The 18,227-nt window shown below is 48.6% G+C and overlaps 1 protein-coding gene and 1 long non-coding RNA gene across 2 annotated transcripts in view; one reads left to right on the top strand and one right to left on the bottom strand.

The window, feature by feature from the left end:
- The window catches only part of Bin2 (bridging integrator 2), a 28,931-nt gene that overhangs the window by 7,232 nt on the left and 3,472 nt on the right, over positions 1-18,227 (top strand). Inside the window, exons 2-10 of the mRNA XM_041642561.1 lie at positions 857-937; positions 6,619-6,673; positions 6,922-7,016; positions 7,471-7,566; positions 10,406-10,513; positions 10,713-10,798; positions 12,493-12,568; positions 13,294-13,376; positions 14,972-15,641. Coding sequence (XP_041498495.1) covers positions 857-937; positions 6,619-6,673; positions 6,922-7,016; positions 7,471-7,566; positions 10,406-10,513; positions 10,713-10,798; positions 12,493-12,568; positions 13,294-13,376; positions 14,972-15,641 — 1,350 coding nt within the window. The remainder of the gene's footprint in view (positions 1-856; positions 938-6,618; positions 6,674-6,921; positions 7,017-7,470; positions 7,567-10,405; positions 10,514-10,712; positions 10,799-12,492; positions 12,569-13,293; positions 13,377-14,971; positions 15,642-18,227) is intronic.
- The window catches only part of LOC121441432, a 9,427-nt gene continuing 3,173 nt past the window's right edge, over positions 11,974-18,227 (bottom strand). The window contains exon 3 of the long non-coding RNA XR_005973458.1: positions 11,974-12,096. This is a non-coding gene — a long non-coding RNA (uncharacterized LOC121441432). The remainder of the gene's footprint in view (positions 12,097-18,227) is intronic.

The raw sequence follows: 18,227 nt of genomic DNA, 5'->3' as shown, positions 1-18,227 counted from the left end.
GGTCTTTCCTGTTTCCCATGACCTCTGAGACTGGAGAGACAGTTGGCACTCGCGTTTCCTAGTTGAAAGATAGACATGGGTACCATTCATTTCCAGCTGGGCTTGTATCAGAGTTTCTTAAGGTTTTCCGCAGGGCCTTCATGAGGAGTCCCTTGCTCATCTCTCTGACCTCATCCATAGAGAAGAAACCGTGGCAGTGGCTAGAAGAGGGAATCCTAATTTAAAAAAGTCTTCATGGCTCATGCCTTATCTTTAAAAGTCAGGCATATTTTCTCAATAATCTTGTTTTGGTGCAATGTCCTCTTTTGTTCCCCTTTAAAAATCAGTTTAAGAGCTGGGTGTGGCAGCACAGACTTTAACCCTAGCTCTTGGGAAGCAGAGGCGGGTGGATCTCTGAGGTTAAGGCCAGCCTGGTCTACAGCATGAGTTCCAGGACAGCCAGGACTACACAGAAGAAACCCTGTCTCAAAAAACAAACAAACAAGTCACTTTTAGGCTGGAGGTGCAGTTCAGTGGGAGAGTGTATGTTTAGCTTGTGCAAGGCTCTGGGCTCTATCCAGCACCAAACCAAACATTCAAAACACCTTGTTCAAATAATGAGAATCCAGAAAGTTACAACTTCTTTATCAAGAGAGAGAGAAAGAGAGGAGGCTATGAGTGAGAATAAACAGGCAGATTCCCCATAGCACGTACCTATCCCCCAGGTATCCCAGTTTGAGAACCACAAACCTTGTTTTTGTTAGCTGTGTTACATTCCTGACTCTGTTGAGCTGAGGGGAGACCTGTAGTTACACCCAATACCAACACCTAAGAGACTTGACCATAACCATACAGGCCTTTCTGTCTTTTATCCCAGGTTCTACAGAAATTGGGGAAAACTGTAGAAACCAAAGATGAGCGATTTGAACAAAGCGCCAGCAACTTCTACCAACAACAGGTAACCTGAGGGTGGGGAAGGGCAGTGCCGAGGGCCCGGTGCCGAAAAGTCTAGCGGGCAGGCATCTCATCAGCCTGCTGCTCATCCTAGTCTCTGAAAAGCAACAGAACTTGCCCTTCTGTGGCTGCTGCCCACAGGGCCTGATCTTCTTTCTCTGCATGTTATAGTATTGACCTTAGGAAGACCCTGGCAGCAGGCGTGGCAGCTTGCACGGGCTTACCTCAGCACAGACTGCTGACCTTCCTTAGGATACACTAGTTATTTGCATAAACAAACCTCTCATGGCAGTGCAGTTCCGACACTATTGAATATCAGGTCAAATGTCACAGGCCAGGAACACAAGACTGCTGGGCCCACACCAGACACCAGCAGCCGTTGTATCCCCGGCTCATTTATTTACATGTACAACCTATATTCATGACTACAGACCAGAAAGTATATTCAGAAAAAAGAAACAGGAACAGGGAATCTGATGCCGCTGATGTAATAAACCAATCAAACCAAATCAGTAAACCAGGTTTATTTGAGCACAGCATTCCTGGGTGGCCCCAGGGGAAGTCAAGGAAACCACAAGGTGCGGGGGTGAGGGGGTGTTAATACCCTCTGGGGTGGAGCTGCGATGGCAGACTTTCTCAGGGGCAGAGTCTAGACTGAGGCAGCTCCAGGGAAGGGGCATGGGGTGGCACCTCCACCCGAACAGTCACAAGTTCAAGACCAGCCTGAGATACAAAAAAATAAACATAAAGCTGGAGAGATTCAGCTCTGGAGGCCACAGGGTGGAGGCAGAGAGCTGATTCCTACAAGTTGTCCTTGAATCTCCACGTTTTCCTTAGCTCTGACCTACCTACATGTGCATACACACACAAAGACACGCACACGCGTGTGCGTACACACATAAAATAAAAAGAAAATTACTTTTAGAATAATAATGATACTGTAGGCTATATCCATTCTTGTTTCATATCCTATATTGCTGTGATATCTGTGTGTATAAGACTTAAATATATCTATTATAATCGTGAAGTTTCTAAGATTATTTTAGGGTTGTTTCTTCTTGGATTATAACAGAATCTTCTTAGTTTTTTGACCCTGGTTGACCTGGTACTTACCATGCATCCCAGGCTGAGTGCTGGAGATGGAGCCCCATCCTCTAGGAAGAACAGCTAGTTCTCTTCCCCTGAGGATCTCTCCGGTCCTCCTTCCTGAGGCTTGTCCTTAGAGAGCACAGCTTGTCCACAGTCACCTGCAATTTATGTTTTGCTGGCTGTTTTGTTGTGGTTGTTTTGGGTTTTGTTGTTTTTGTTTCATTTTAATTTTTGAGACAGATTTTCTCTCAATTGCCCTGGTTATCCTGGAGCTCCATCATTTTGTTTTGAGACAGTATCTCATGAAGCCCATGCTGGTCTTGAACTCAGTGGGTAGCTGAGGAGAGCCTCGATCCTCGTGCTTCCCCTCCTGGATTCTGGGTTATCGGTGTGCACCACCACAGTCAGCCGGCATGGTGCCGAGCTCAGGCCCTGGGCGCTGTGCACACCTGCCAAGCGCTCCATCGCACGCCCTCTCTAAGTTTTGTTTCTGCGCGGCTCTCCTTGCCTCCCTCCTTCACAATTTAGGAAAAGGTGTTTTCCCTCTGGAAGCTCTGCAGTCTTTTCCTTGTGGTACGGACAGCACTTGCTCAAGGCTTGATTGTGCCATCTCCTGTTGTTCTGCTAGTGTCTGGGAGCCCCCACCCAGGACCATCCATCCTCAGTCTCCCCCTCCCCAGTCTGTTGGGATCCAGTGCTGCATCACTGACTGCTCTGGTCTAGCTTCACAGAGTGGCTCGTTAACTGAGGGTGCTGTCTCTATCAGGGGTGGCTAGAACTAACTCGGGCTCTTTAGGGCAATGCTGAGAACTTGGCAAAGTTTCAGAGGGCAGAAGTGATGAAATCAGCAGATCTGGAGATAGAAGTGGCTTTCCCCCTATATTTATAGACTGGGGAACTGAAGCCGGAGAAGTAGGGGAACCTGCCAGTTGAGAATAGAGCCAACACACCAGCCAGCCAGCCAAGTGAGAAGCTGGCATCAGGAAACAGGTGCTGGGTTAATTAGCCTAAACATGCCAGGGGAGGGTAGGTGGGTCTGAAAAATGAAATGGTGCCCGGCACTAGTCCTGTCGTCCTAAAGCCCACCTCCACCACCACTACCGCATCCATGGCCACCCCATACTTTATCTCTTCAAAGAAAGAACAAAGGTATAAAGAAAAATGGGATGTGGGCCTGGAGAGATGGCCAGTGTGTAAGGGAACAGTGGGATGTGGGCCTGGAGAGATGGCCAGTGTGTAAGGGAACAGTGGGATGTAGGCCTGGAGAGATGGCCCAGTGTGTAAGGGAACAGTGGGATGTGGGCCTGGAGAGATGGCCCAGTGTGTAAGGGAACAGTGGGATGTGGGCCTGGAGAGATGGCCAGTGTGTAAGGGAACAGTGGGATGTGGGCCTGGAGAGATGGCCCAGTGTGTAAGGGAACAGTGGGATGTGGGCCTGGAGAGATGGCCAGTGTGTAAGGGAACAGTGGGATGTGGGCCTGGAGAGATGGCCAGTGTGTAAGGGAACAGTGGGATGTAGGCCTGGAGAGATGGCCCAGTGTGTAAGGAAACAGTGGGATGTGGGCCTGGAGAGATGGCCCAGTGTGTAAGGGAAGAGTGGTGTGGTTGACAGCACGCACACTTTTTGCAGAGCACCCAGCTTCTATTCCCAGCACTCACGACAGGCAGCTCACGACAATCTGTGACCAGACCTGCCACCTGCTGCTGAGCTCCTGAGGACAGAAAGGTTGTCAGGTGCCCAGAGCTGGAGGAATAGGAAGCTGTGAACTGCCTGCGCTGGGAGCTGTGAACAGAATGCAGATGGTTGGGAAGAATAATGCATACTCTTAACCTAACCACTGGGCCATCTGGTTACCCCAGTTGAATCAGTCACGTTGTTTTGAAATCAAGTTTTCATGATGAAGTGAAAAGTTAAGTCCCCATTGTTTTCTTTCAAAAAGAATGTTAAATCTTCATTAAATTTTTGAAAAGTTTTTTTTGTTTGTTTGTTTGGTTTTTGAGACAAGGTTTCTGTCCTAGAAACCTTTCTGTAGACTAGGCTGGCCTTGACTCACAGAGATCTGCCTATCTCTGCTTTCTGAGTGCTGGAATTAAAGGCATGCATCAGCATTGCCCAGCATATTTTTATTTTTATTTATGTGTATGTATGTGTATCTGTGAATATGCACGTGCATGTCCAGGTGCTCAGGAGGTGTTGGATCCCTGGAGCTGGAGCTACAGGTAAGCACTGGGAATTGAATTCTAGTCCTCTGCAAGAGCAGTAACTGATCTTAAATGTTGAGCTATCTCCAGCCCTTTTATTAATTTTTATAACTTCAAAAACTTTTCCAAAGCCCTTAAAATCTTGATTATTGAGCTGGCAGGATGGCTCTGTGAGAAAAGGCACTTGCTGCCGAGCTTGATGTAAGTTCAGTCACCAGGATGCACATGGCAAAGAGAACCAGTTTCTGCCATTGTTCTCTGACCTCCGTATGTATGCAGTTATTAGATAGAAATTTCCATTTTTTCTCGTTATCTTTTAATGTAAAAGTTCACTAGCCTTTCTAGTAATGAATGAGTTCACAGCGAGTATTTCCTGGCGAACTGCACAGCATCTCTTAGGTTTCAAATACTCTGTTCCCTGAGCTGGTTCCTTCTGGCCCTTGAGCGGGCCTGCAACATTCCTTTGAAGTGGGTGGGCCACACCTTAGTTCTCTCCCACACTCCTGAAGTCAGGCTCCAAATGTCAACCACCTGGCCTCTCACTTCCTCTCCACCCCATCCTAGAAACTGGAGTTCACCCACACAGGAGAGAGAGAGTGAGGGGAGGGAGGCTGTAAACAGTGCAATGAGAATAATTGAGGAGACCTCCGAGGAAGACAGCTTTGGTGACAGGAACAAACGGTTTGTCCTCAAGTCAGTGTGGAGGAAAAGTTAGATCCCGAGCTGGAGGACTTGATGCCTGCAGGCAGCATCCAGAACCCGTGTTAGGAAAGCAAGTCCTACTGCCGAGCCACCATGGCTATAGTTCAGCAAGTGAGACAGGCTTTCTCTGTGTAGCTCAGCAAGTGAGACGGGCTTTCTCTGTGTAGCCTTGACTGTCTTGGAGCTCACTCTGTGATCAGGCTGGCCTCGAACTCACAGAGACCATCTGTCTCCACCTCCTGAGTGCTGGAATTAAAGGTGTGTGCCACTACCGCCTGGCTAATGGCAACACTCTTAAGGTGAGCCTGAGTATGCTCTGGGGCAGAAACAACAAGAGAGACCTCACCTAAACAAAGCAGGTGAGAACTCTCTCCCAAAAGTTACTCTCTGATCTCCACATGTGTCATGGCACATGCGTGCTCACATACACTTGACAAGACATTCACGTGCATAATAATAAAGAATTTTTAAAAATTTCCTGGGGCTGGAGAGATGACTCAGCGGTTAAGAGCACTGCTGCTCTGCAGAAGACTGGGTTTGGGTCCCAACACCCACATGACCACTCAACCATCTTCTGTCCATTCCCAAGGAATCCAACACCATCTTCTGTTGTCTTTGAACACAGGCAGTACACATACATACAAGCAAGACACTAATATACATACAAATGTTTTAGAGATTCCCTGTACGGATACTATTTCAGAGCTGTTTAACATGAAAAGCCCTATACAGGCAGGGGTTACTGGCTTCTGTTTCCTGGAAGTACTTAAGAAGCAGAGAATAGGACTGGAGAGATGGCTCAGTGCTTAGGAGCGTGTACCACTCTTCTAGAAGACCTGAGTTCAATTCCCAGCATCCACATCTTCCTGTCACAACTTCCTGTAACTCCAGGTAGACCCGACTCCTCTGGCCTCTTTTGGTACCTGCAAGTTTGCACTCAGAGAGGCAGACAGACTAAAATGAAAAATTTAAAAAAAAAGCAGAAGCAGAGAACATCTACCATTTATGAAGCTGAGGCAGGAGCATTGTTGCAAGTTCAAGGCAGCATGGACTAAATAAGAGGACAGATTTTGTCGTTAAACAGTGACAAAGCAGAGGCTGAAACAGACGTCATGACTGTAGTTCATTCTTCAGGATGAGATCTAATTCCAAACTCCTTCCCTGGCTCCGCTTCTCTTTAATAAAGAGACAGAGATGAGAGGGGAGAGAAGAAGGGGGGCAGGGAGAGCGAGAAAGAATTCAGACACCAGAGCAGAGGTAGAAGCACAGAAAGGTCAGATGGGCTCAGTGCACAGGAGGGGAGGAGATGGACTGGACTCCTTGGAGTAGGAGCAATGGGGGGGGGGGGGGCTGAGTGAAGATGGGGAAGACTGCATGGGAGGCAGGAAATGTCTGTGTGAAGGTTCAGAGAAGAAAGGGCTGTGGTACAGACGGCAGCGAGGATCACATATGCGGGGCCCTCATTCCAGGGCTTAGGTATGGGCTCTTGTGTACTAGAAGAGAGAAAAAGCAGAAGGCAGAAAATATGCAGTGGGGGCTTCCACTGTCCCAGCTCATACAGTGACCCCAAAGAGACAACCTGCAGCTTGCTGGCAGAGTGAGCTCTCTGTCTTCACTGAACTTTTCAAGGCCAACCCTGCAGCACCCTCCAAACAGACCTTGTTAGTTACCAAAGCCGTTCTCTGCTTCCAGGCAGAAGGCTACAAGCTGTACAAGGACCTGAAGAGCTTCCTTAGTGCAGTCAAAGGTGGGTATCAGCCTGGGAGGGCACAGGGGCTGGCGGGCAGGCGGGGCTGATGGGCAGAACAGCCTGACCCAGGGTTCCCAGAGCTCAGCTGCCCTTGACCCCTGAAACTCTGAGGGCCCCCAGCGACTTCCTATTCCAGCCCCACCCGGCCTCTCTTACTGAGAACCCATCCTTGTGGCTTGTCACCGTGGAATTACATCATCGCTTTTTGAGACACTTGGTGGTAGGACTGAGTTCTCTCCTTTCAGTGATGCATGAAAGTTCAAAGAGAGTGTCAGAGACCCTGCAGGAGGTCTACAGCAGTGACTGGGACGGGCATGAGGAGCTGAAGGCCATCGTGGGGGTAAGGGCAGCTTGTTCATGACTCTGCCTTGGGATGCACTCCCTTCTCCCTCAGCTGAGCCTCTGTATCCTGGAAAGAGAAAAGGGCCAGTTCATTCTCTGTTACAGAGCCTCCACCTCTAAGCAGCAGGATTGCCGCTGGTTCTACCTTCTTTCCTCCCGTAAGGTCACAGAAACGTCCCCTCCTTGAGGATGGGCTGTTTATGAGAAACAGCCACATGCAGTTAACTGTTCACTTGCACACACACACGCATGTCCTCTAAACTTGGGGTCAGGGACCTTACTCTTCACCCCCTGGGTGCAGTTCCTTAGAACCCATGTCTCTTCTTGAGAATCTGACATGATATTCTAACTATGGTGCTACAGTAGAGTTCTCTGCAGAGAGAATGTGGGTGTTTCTCTGGTGGATGCTTGTAGGCATAGGGTACTCACCACCCTCTGCCTGGATCCCACAGAACAATGATCTCCTTTGGGAAGACTATGAAGAGAAACTGGCCGACCAGGCTTTGAGGACCATGGAGAATTATGTGGCCCAGTTCAGCGAGGTGAAGGTAACTGAGTCTGCTGGGTTGGAGGCAGTCCACACTAGCTAGATCATCAGCTGGTAAACATCTGGTTCACATTGCAAGCAGCACTTGAGCCCCTGGTAGCCGTGGAGCGGGGTAGATAAGAGGTCAGGCTGACAGAGGTGCAGTGAGGTTGTTTGCACTTAGAGGTCAGTGAGTTACACTTTGGGCTCCAACTAGGTCAAAGCGTCCATCTCTTTTTTACCTGAAGATTTGTTTTTTTATATTCAGTTATGTGTGTGTATGCGTGTTTGAGTGGGGCATGTGCACATGGGTACAGTACCCCTGGAGGTCAAAGGTGTTGGGTCCCTGGAGCTGGAGTTACAGGTGGTTGTGAGCCACCTGACATGGATGCTGGAAAGCCCTCTGGAAGAGCCCTCCTAACTGCTGAACCATCTCTCCAGCCCCAAAGCATCCATTTCTTTTATTTTCTTTAAACAGAATCTTGCTATGTAGTCCAGGCTAGCCTGAAACTTGCCATCCTCCTACCTCAGCCTTCTGAGTTCTGAGATTACAGGGGTGTGTCACTATGCCTGGGCTTCCCTTTTAGATGGGAGAAACAGCTAATAGAGCTAACGATGTCCATTGTATAGAAGAAACTTGGAGATGCCTTGATATATCTTCAAACACTTGAAATTCTGTCAGGTGAAAAGAACTTAGCCTGTCCCAAAATGTTCTAGAAAGCCAAATTATAATTTGAAAAAATTTAATTATTTAAAAATATTTTTTGTTGCTGGGCAGTGGTGGTGCACACCTTTAATGCCAGCACATGGGAGACAGAGGCAGGAGGATATCTGTGAGGTCAAGGCCAGCCTGGTCTACAAAGTGAGTTTCAGAACAGCCAGAACTGTTACATAGAGAAACCCTGTGAAAACAAAAAACAAAAACAAAAAAAAAAAATTAAGCTAAAAAATTTAAAAATATTTTTGTTATTTTTATTTATATGTATGTGTATCTGTGTGTCACACGTGTGTGGGTGCCCACAAAAGCCAGAAGAAGGTATTGGATCCCCTGGTGCTGCAATTGCAGGTGGTTGTAAGCCACCTGACAGGGGCGCTGGGAGCCAAACTTGGGTCCTCTGTGAGACTCGCTTTTGCTCTTAACTTCTAAGTCATCTCACCAGCCACTCTAAAAAAAAACTATTACATCATGTATTTGCTGTGTGTGCGTGTATGTGTGTTTGTGCATGTGTGTTCACCACGGTGTGTGTGTACGACAGCACGCAGTAAGTCAGAGGACAACTTGGGAAGACCACTGTCTGGTCTGCCACACTGTCTGTCAGGGTCGGAGACCAGCACCTTCAGGCACTGAAGCATCTCTGGCCTCAGAAGGGGGTTGTTATTCGTCGCACTCGGTTTATGAATCATCTACTCTGCGGGCACTGTGCTCTTTGTGGACTGAGAGGAAGCTACCATGGGCTTCCAAATTGGTACCAATGATTACGTTAGCTTTTAAGCTTCAGCTTTTCAGAACATAAGGTAGAATGCACTCCGAGGTAGTTTTCTGTTGTGGGGCAAAGCAGAAGTTGAATTATATCACTGATGGTTTTTTTTCTTTGTTTGGTTTGGTTTGTTATTGCTGTTGTTGTGTGGGGTTTTTTTTGTTTGTTTGTTTGTTTTTGTTTTTTTTGTTTTGTTTTGTTTTTGTGACAGGGTCTTACTGTCTTAGGGTTTCTCTTGCTGCAATAAAACACCATGACTAAAAAGCTAGTTGGGGAGGAAAGTTTATTTTACTTACACTTCCACATCCCACAGAAGGAAGTCAGGGCAGGAACCTGGAGGCAGGAGCTGATGCAGAGACCATGGAGAGGTGTTGCTTACTGGCTTGCTCCTTGGGCCTTGCTCAGCCTGCTTTCTTACAGAACCCAGGACCACCAGCCCAGGGATGGCCCCACCCACCGTGGCCTGGGCCTTTCCCCATGAATCACTAATTTTAAAAATGCCCAGCAGCCAGATCTAATGGGGGCATTTTTTAAATTGAGATTTTTCATTTCAAATGACTCTAGCTTATATCAAGTTGACCTAAAAGTGGCCAACAGAGTAGCCCATGCTGGTCCTGAACTCACAGAGATCTACTTGCTTCTGCCTCCCAAGTGCTAGAATTAAAGTCATGCACCACCACACCTAGCCTTCTCCTTTTTTAAAGATCCATTTACTTATTTTAGTGTGTGTGTGCCTGAGCGTGCACACCACATGAGCACAGGTGTCTGCACACGGAAAAAGGAGTCAGATTATCCTAGAACTGGAGTTAGAGGTGGCTGTCAGTCATTTGGTGGGCGGAACTGAACCCAGGTCCTCTGCATCGCTCCAGACCCTTGAGCTGCTTACCATCCTGGACAGCGCAGAGTCGTCTCATGCAACCCCGTGTTGAAGCAGGAGTGCGAGCTAGGGAAGAAGATCACATTGACAGAGGAGCTGGGCGGGGCGGGGTCTGCTCCCAGCACAGCTTGTGGTTTTGATGACCGCACAGACTCCCTAAGAGTGCTTCGTGCTCTGCGTCTGGTCATAGAGTAATGTTTGTGTAGGATTGATGAGGCTGCCAGGGTTCAAAAAGAGATGTCCCCCACCCTAGGCCACAAGGCTAGTAAGTGGCATATAAGGGGCTAAAACCCAGAATCCTGACTTTCAGTTTAGTGGGATGTTTCAAGGGCCTTGCTCCTGGAAGCTGAACCAGTTTATAACAGGTTTGTAGGAAATTTTATATCTTAATACAGGTTGCACAATTCAGTGGTAAAATCGAAGAATCTTGTTTCTTTGCTTGGTATTCTATTACACATCCTGGAAAGTGAGTCACGTCTATACCCTTTCTCATCACCCTGGACTAGGAGAGAATTGCCAAGCGGGGCCGGAAGCTGGTCGACTATGATAGTGCCCGACACCACCTGGAGGCCGTGCAGAACGCCAAGAAGAAAGATGAGGCTAAGACCGCCAAGGTAAAAACAAGCAAAAAACCTGCCCCCACCCCCAGAGGTGGAGGTCAACACGAGGGCAAGCCTGAGGGATTCCTGTGTCCTAAAGGACATCTGTTGGGCAGTCAGAGTCCTGAGGCGGAGGAGGACTCGGGTCTGGGCAGGGAGAGGAAAGGTGGTGAGGGTGATGAAGGCAGCCTCTACTTCTCCTTCTGTCGCGCAGGCTGAAGAAGAGTTCAGCAAAGCCCAGGGTGTGTTTGAAGATCTGAACCAGGAGCTGCTGGAGGAGCTGCCTGTTCTTTACAACAGGTAATGACGGACATCCAGTATGGGCCAGCTGCTCAGGCCAGTGGGGTACAAAGCCTCCTGCGTCCACATATGGCGCCTTGTGGAAAGAGCCCTGTAGCCTCAGCACTGCCACTAATTAGCTGTGTGATTAGGCAAGCGTCCTTATCTCCCTAGACTCCTGACACAGATAGCCATCCTTGCCCCACCAGCTTTTCTGGGTTGGAGGACCAGGTGCGTGTTGGGTAGGAGAGATCTTGTCTAGTAAAGCGCTTTGTCATCCACATTCCATCGCACAGATGTGTGCTTTTAAACCGTCACGGTTCACAGGCGTCCACACTAACGAATGTGCCAAGGCTTCGTGGTTGACAGAAGTGTTCTAGATTCAAAGCTTCCACAGTGGAAGAGAAACAGGGACTGAAACTCATTTGCATGTTATTTTCATTAGCCCACGTTCACACTCATCAGATTACAGCAGATTGCATCTGGAGTATTGCACTGCTTACTTTGTCTGTAGCCTTTCTTAGGTCAGAGTCCAGCGGTGTAGCCCAGGATGCCTTCGACTTTCAATCCTCCCATCTGGACTTCCCACGGGCCAGGATTACAGGCATGGCCACCATGCTAAGATGTTAGGATACAGTTCTTTTTATTAACTGCATTTTTGTGACTCCGATTTTTTGTTTGTTTGTTTGTTTGTTTTGTTTTGGAGACAAGATGTTTCTATATAACAGCCCTCGCTGTCCTGGGACTCTCTTTGTAGACCAGCCTGGTCTCTGCCCCCCGAGTGCTGGGATTAAAGATGTGTGCCATCATACCCCATGTGACTCCAAATTTAAACAGAGTAGAAACACATAGTTTCTTTCTAAGTGTCATGGGGAACCCACCAGAGAGGACCACTCAGACAGTTTAGCCAGTTGAAAGCCTTTATTCCAGCTGGCTGGGGCCACATCTAGGTATTTAGGGACCAAGGGGTAGCCCCGAGTGTCTAGAATATGGGGTTTTTAAAGGCAGAAACCATGTTCTGGCATCTTGATCAGCAGGTGCTGAGATGGGGGTTTGCAGAAGCAAGCAATTAACAAAAGCAGTTAGCTGGAAGGGGTTTCCACACAAACGGGCTAATGAACAGTTAGCTAGGCCATCCTGACCTCAGGTCAGGATTCTCCATCCAGGAGAGCAGACACTCATTAAACCTGGAGTGGCTGCAGTAAGAATACAAGATGGAGGAGCCTCTGCATGGTCTTTCCTTGTCACAGATATAAACTCTCCAGATTCGTTTATAGGGGAAATCTGCTGAAGTCCACACACATAGAATCCATGTATTGCTGAAAGAAAAAGAACAGCTCCTTATTATAATAATTATAATTACGCGCCTTATATTCTTATAGTTGTTTAAAAATTCTGCAAAGCAGTTTCTGCATTAACACCCCAGAAATCCAAAACAGATTACTTTTTTCTTTCTTAAATAGAGCCTCACTCTGTAGACCAGGCTGGCCTTGAACTCATTGTGCTGGCACATGTCACCACACCCAGCCAGATAGCTTCTGTGTCCGCTGGGCTAATATTGTCTCCCCTCACCTTTCAGCACTCCTGGCCCAGCTGCCATGAGTCAGATTCCAGACCCTCTCCATCCAGGAGGCCAGATGCCCTTCTCTGGAGAGCCTGGTTGGTGGCTAGCTGGGCCCTACTGCCCTTACCCACGCTTGTTTGTTTCCCTGCAGTCGTATCGGCTGTTATGTGACCGTCTTCCAAAACATTTCCAACTTGAGAGATGTGTTCTACAGAGAGATGAGCAAGGTGAGAGACTCCTCAGTGGGGTTCTTTAGGGAATCCATGGTGAGCAGTCATGTTGGAAGCGCAGAGTTTGGCTTTTATCGCCTAACGAAATGATTGTGTTGAGTGCTAGTGAAACACACATCTGTGCACACTATCAGAGCATCTTCTCCATCTCCCTTAGCTGACTGAACACAAGCTCCAGCATGAGTAAGGAGGTGAGGGTATGCGAGGGACATGACGTGACCAGAGCTGCTGGGCAGCAGGGAAAGCGGTGTTGAGCACGGGTCATTGTTTTAGGTGGCTGCTCTAGAGTAGGACCAGTGTCCATGACAGGCAGTCACAGGACATGACCCCACGAGGTCTCTTCTGCTGTGAGATTACAGCATTCTGGACTGTTTCCGTGTTGTATTCACAGGTAGCACAGACTCCTTCCCACAGTTTCCTGCTCACTTAGGATTTGCTTAGTTAATGTTAACCTGAGCTTTCATTCCCTGGGTCACCTGAAACAAGTGACAACTCAAGCCAAACCCCACCTTGAGAAAGACCCGCCTTGAGAAAGCTGCCTTTGCTGCCCACGGGGCACGGTGGACCAAGGAGGAAGGGTATAGGGTGGGGCCAGACTGGCAGTGCTGGAGAGATGAGGGTTGCGGTACAAGGACCAGGAGGTTTGGGTTGGGAGAGCTGACTGAGGAGGGAATGGCCGCGGGCTCGCATTTGTCTAGCATCTCTGCTTTCTTCCTGACTAGCTGAACCACAGTCTCTATGAAGTGATGAGCAAACTGGAGAAGCAACATTCCAACAAAGTCTTTGTGGTGAAGGGGCTGTCGAGGTGAGCCCATGAGACAGCTTGTCTTGTGTCCTGTGTGGACATTCTCAGCAGCTTCATCCCACACGCCAGACCCTGCCTTTTTACTCTAGGTCTTTGCTGTTTACTCTGTGCCCCCATGGAAATTATCTTTCTTTTCATCAAACATTTCCAGTATACCTAAAGATGATATACCTACCACCAAACTTAGGTGACCGGCTGTTGTAACCAGACACAGTGGCACCCTCCTGGTCTTGGGAGCATAAGCCAATATAGTCATAAATTTGAGACCATCCTGGCCACATAGTGATGCAGAGTTTCAGGCCAGCCTGTGCTACCTTGTCCTGGGGAGTGGGGGTGGAAAGAGGAGGACTGCTTGCTGTAAACATAGCTGATGCACCCCGTCCTTTCCTCACTTACTCTGTTCCCACCTCCACCAAAGGTGAACATGCTCTCTCAACCACTGGCTGCCTTCAGGACGTAGCTCTGAGATTCTTTGCAGCTCCAGCTTGCTAGCTCTCCTGAGCCGCCTTTGGTACTGCCGGAGAGCTCAGGGTTCCTACTCTGGGACACCCCGTCGATTCTTTTCCTGCTTTTCAACTGTTTACCCTTCTCTGAAGAAGTGATCTACCTAAGGCTTTTGTTGTTATTCTGGATTCCAACCCTGTAACTACACGCATGTAGAAACCTGCCCCTCTGCGTCGGCTCTTCTGTCACTTTTGTCTGTTGTGTCTTTGTCCTTCATGAGTTCCTTGGAATACAACTGCTCCCGCTGAAGTCTTTAAAATACATCAGCTCCTTCTGTGAGAAGGTTTGCTGTTGGGTGTTGTGGGTCTAGCAGCACAGGAGGCCCCACCACCCCTGATGTGTTTTACAGCATGGAGGTGATACAGAAAACTGTCTCCACAGGCAGTGCTGACAGATAAGGAACTGGAGGGAATTGAGCAAGGACACGTAACGGCCTGTGTGATGATCCTGGCAAAAGGCTTAAAGGTGGCAGTGAGACTGGCCTTGTGACCCGAGGAGGAATGGGGCTCATATTTAGGGAGGACTATAGACGTCAAGAAGAGTTACTAATAGTTACTAATGGGTCAATGTAGACCTTTGTAGACATAGTTTATTTTATTACAAGAACTCCATTTTCTCTTCTCCAACACTGAAAGCCGGAGCTCTCTGTCCATTCTCCCCAGATTTATGGTCAGCTCCATTGATGTCCCAGGATGCCAAAGAATAACAGCTCTTCTCTTGTCTCGAGCCTCTAAACTTACTGTCTGCACGAAAGGCGTAGACTACACAAGCACCCCTTTCAGGATGAGAAGCAAGTGTCTCTCCTCCTCCCGCCCTCACGCCCAGGACACAGCAGGGTTGGGGCAGGTCAGACCACGGGTTTTCAGGGTCTCTTGAGCCACTCTCTGTTTCTCTTCATTCGGCTATGAAGCTGCAATCGTGGTGGAGATGAAATGTACCTCTTACGTCATTCTCAGTGCACTTGGCTGACAGTTGTGCCCTTTCTCACACTGCCTCAAGCTGCTCTCCTCTGCGTGGGTGATAGTCCCTGTGGTCATCTAGGTGACAGCCGTCCTGTGACCTGCTGAATCCCACTGTCCTTCTTTCTACAGCAGCAGCAGGCGCTCCTTAGTCATCTCTCCCCCAGTTAGAACTTCTACAGCCTCCAGCCCTGTGACCTCTCCTACCAGCCCCTCGGCTCTCTCTGTGACCAGTGAGAACGAGTCTGTCTCAGCCACTGGGGCGGCGCTGGCCTCTGAGGCCGCAGAGGAAGAAGAGAGCTGTGAGAGCAAGGGGTCCTTAAAGGATGAGGAAGTGGAGGAAGGCCAGTCTGAAGCAAGGTCTTCTGAGGGGGAAGAGCCTCTACCAGCCTGCAACGGCCCCACCCAGGCCCCACCCTCCCCTGCTCCATCCCTGGGCAGAGGTCAGACCCTGACAGAGCAGCCTTCCCCGCAAGAAGTCATCCTTCGCACCCGAACCGCCAGTGAAGGAGCCGAGCAGAGCAGAAAAGGAGCCTCTGTCCAGAGGATGTCGGCACCCCCTAGTCGGCCTCCACCACCCAAAGCCTCTCCAAGCCCCAGGCTTGCCTCGGGCAGTGAGTCCCACAGCCCTCCAGCCTCTGGAGAGGGTTCACCCCGCAGCCCCAGGGTCTCCTTAGAAGCCTCTTCCAATCCAGAAGCACCCGAGAAGCCGCTGAGAACCCCTGAGGCCTTAGAGAAGGAAAACACTGGCAGCCCCAGCCCAGAAGAGCCATGTGCCTCCTCCACCGTGAGCACCATCCAGGCAAGTGAGGCTCTGGTTGGGTCTTTTTCTATGTTAATTGGTTTGGCTTTCTAAATGTTTGGGGTTTTTTTTGCAACAAGGTCTCTTTCTGTAGTTCTAGTGTCCTGGAGTAGTATCTGTAGACCAGGCTAGCCTCAAACTCACAGAGATCTGCCTGCCTCTGCCTCTGCCTCTTGAGTGCTGGGATTAAACGCTTGCATCCTTGAGCCCAGCTTTAATAAAAAAATATTTTAATATTGGCTTAAGCATGAGGTTTAAGAAAGAGGAACACTCAGACAGACAGGTGTGAGCTTCTCTGAGAGAGATGCTTTTTGTTTGGTTTATGTTTTGTTCTATATAATTTTGTATATTATTTGCATTGGTGTTTTGCCTGCCTGTATTTCTGTGTGAGGGTGTCAGATCTTGGAATCACAGAAGCTGTAAGCTGCCATGTGTGTGCTGGGAATTGAACCCTGGTCCTCCGGAAGACAGTCAGTGTTCTTAACCGCTGAGCCATCTCTCCAGCCTTGTGTTTCATTGTTTTAAGACAGAGACTCACTACATAGCCCGGAGTGGCCTAGAACACTGAGTAGAAAGGCAGGCTTCAGATGCCCAGTGTCCCTGCCTCTCTTCCCGAGCCCTGCTGTACAGTGTGCACCACCGTACCTGGCTCCTGTTGGGTCTTTGTTCCTTCACCAAAGTCAGAATGTTCCACCCCCAAGACAAGTCGGTATTTCAGGTCTCCACACTCTTCTAAATGGGCTGGGAATACAGGTCAGTGTTAGAGTGTTTGAGTTCCTGTCTGGTGTGCACAGGCGCTGGATGGGTCTCCAGTCCAAACAAACAACAAAAACCACCCAACAACACCCTTGGGGACTTCTTCCTAAAACTTGAAATTGTTTTGAATTTTTTTTTGCTTTGTTTTATTTGAGACAAGGTCTTACTTGGTCTAGAACTTACTATGTAGACCAAGCTGACCTCAACTCATAGGAAATTTACCTGCATCTCCTCCTGAGTCCTGGGGTTGCAAGTGCACGGCACCATGCCCAGTTCTCTTGCCTCACCTTTTCATTTTAATTGTGCATGTGATGTGTGTTGGTGCACATGTGTAATACTTGGATGTGTGTGCATGTGATGTGTGTTGGCACACGTGTCATGGCTTGGATGTGGAGCTCATAGGCCACTCCCAGAAACCAGTTCTCTCCTTCTACTATGTGACTTCCGGGGATTGAACCTAGGTCATTATATTTGGCAGCAGGTGCCTCTACTTCCTAAGTTATTTTGCACCCTCTCCCCCAACACTGGGACTCACATAGCCTGGCCTCAGACTGTTATGTAGCTCAGAGTGACTTTGATCTCCTGGTCTTCCTGCCTGATTGTGCCAGCGTTGGGATTAAAAGATGTGCCACCATCCCCATATTTCCAGCAGGGGCATGAGACAATCTACACTTTACAATTCTTGGCTGTGGTAAATAAACCAAAGAAAAGGGCAGCAGATTTTCAGGATGTATCCTTGATGACGAGGACCTAAAGGTGGGAATTTATAGAACTCGTAAAGAAAAGGTATGGCCTTTTGATTCTTTGAAACAGTTTCACTATGTAGCTCTGATTGGCCTGAAACTCATTATCTAGCCCAGGCTAGCCTTGACTCTGTGGCAGCCTTCCTGCCTCTGCCTCCCAGTTCTGTGACTGCAGCCATACTACTACCCAGAGGGATGGCCTCAAGGGAGGAACAGACTAGAAAAGGTGAGGTGCTGACTCACCGCAGAGCAAAGTTCTATTAGGGTCATGGAAATGAAGTTATAGTTAAAGCTATGGGGTTTATTTATTTTACATATGTGTGTATGCATACATATATATATTAATGAGAGAGAGTGTGTGTGTGTTGCCTGTATATTAGTCTGTGCTCTTCTTGTGTATGTGCCAGGGAGGGCGTTGGATCCCCTGGAACTGTAGTAACAGATGGTTGGGAGCTACCATGTAGGTACTGAGAGTCAGACCCAGGTCCTCTGGAAGAGCAGCCAGTGCTCTTAACCACTGAGCTGTCTATCCAGTCCTTTATTCAAATCATAGGGAAAGTTTATCATAACGCAGAGAACTGGGCTGACAGGACGGACGAGCAGCTGAAAGTGCTTGCTGTGGGAGCTGGAGTTTAATCCCTGGGACCCATTGTGGAGCGAGAGAACTGACTTCCTAAAGTCAGTCGACACAACACCTGTGTGCTACACACACACACACACACACACACACACACACGTAAAATATTGAAAAGTGGGATGGAGCTAGGCATGCTGGCACATGCCTGGATCCCAGTAAAGGGACGGGAAAGCCTTAGCAGAGTGATGCAGAGTTCAAGGCCAGCTTGCTACAGATAACAAGATCCCGCCTCAAAATGTTCAATCAGGCAAGCAGTGAGGATGAGGAAAAAATAAGAAACAATGTTGGGGAAAGGGAGGTGTACAAAGGCTGACAGGAAAACAGACTTGGATGGGCTGCTTGAAAAATAACACACTGGCAAGGTGGTGGCGCACACCTTTATTCCCAGCAATCAGGAGACGGAGGTGGATCTTGGTGAGATCAAGGCTAGTCTGTTCTACACAGAGACAC

The sequence above is a fragment of the Microtus oregoni genome, unplaced genomic scaffold (genome assembly GCF_018167655.1).
Source record: "Microtus oregoni isolate MIOR12 unplaced genomic scaffold, Mior012 000077F_ref0000221, whole genome shotgun sequence".
In the NCBI taxonomy this organism is placed as follows: domain Eukaryota; kingdom Metazoa; phylum Chordata; class Mammalia; order Rodentia; family Cricetidae; genus Microtus; species Microtus oregoni.
Note: the sequence above shows the minus strand (reverse complement) of the source record. Positions and strands in the feature narration are given on the sequence as shown.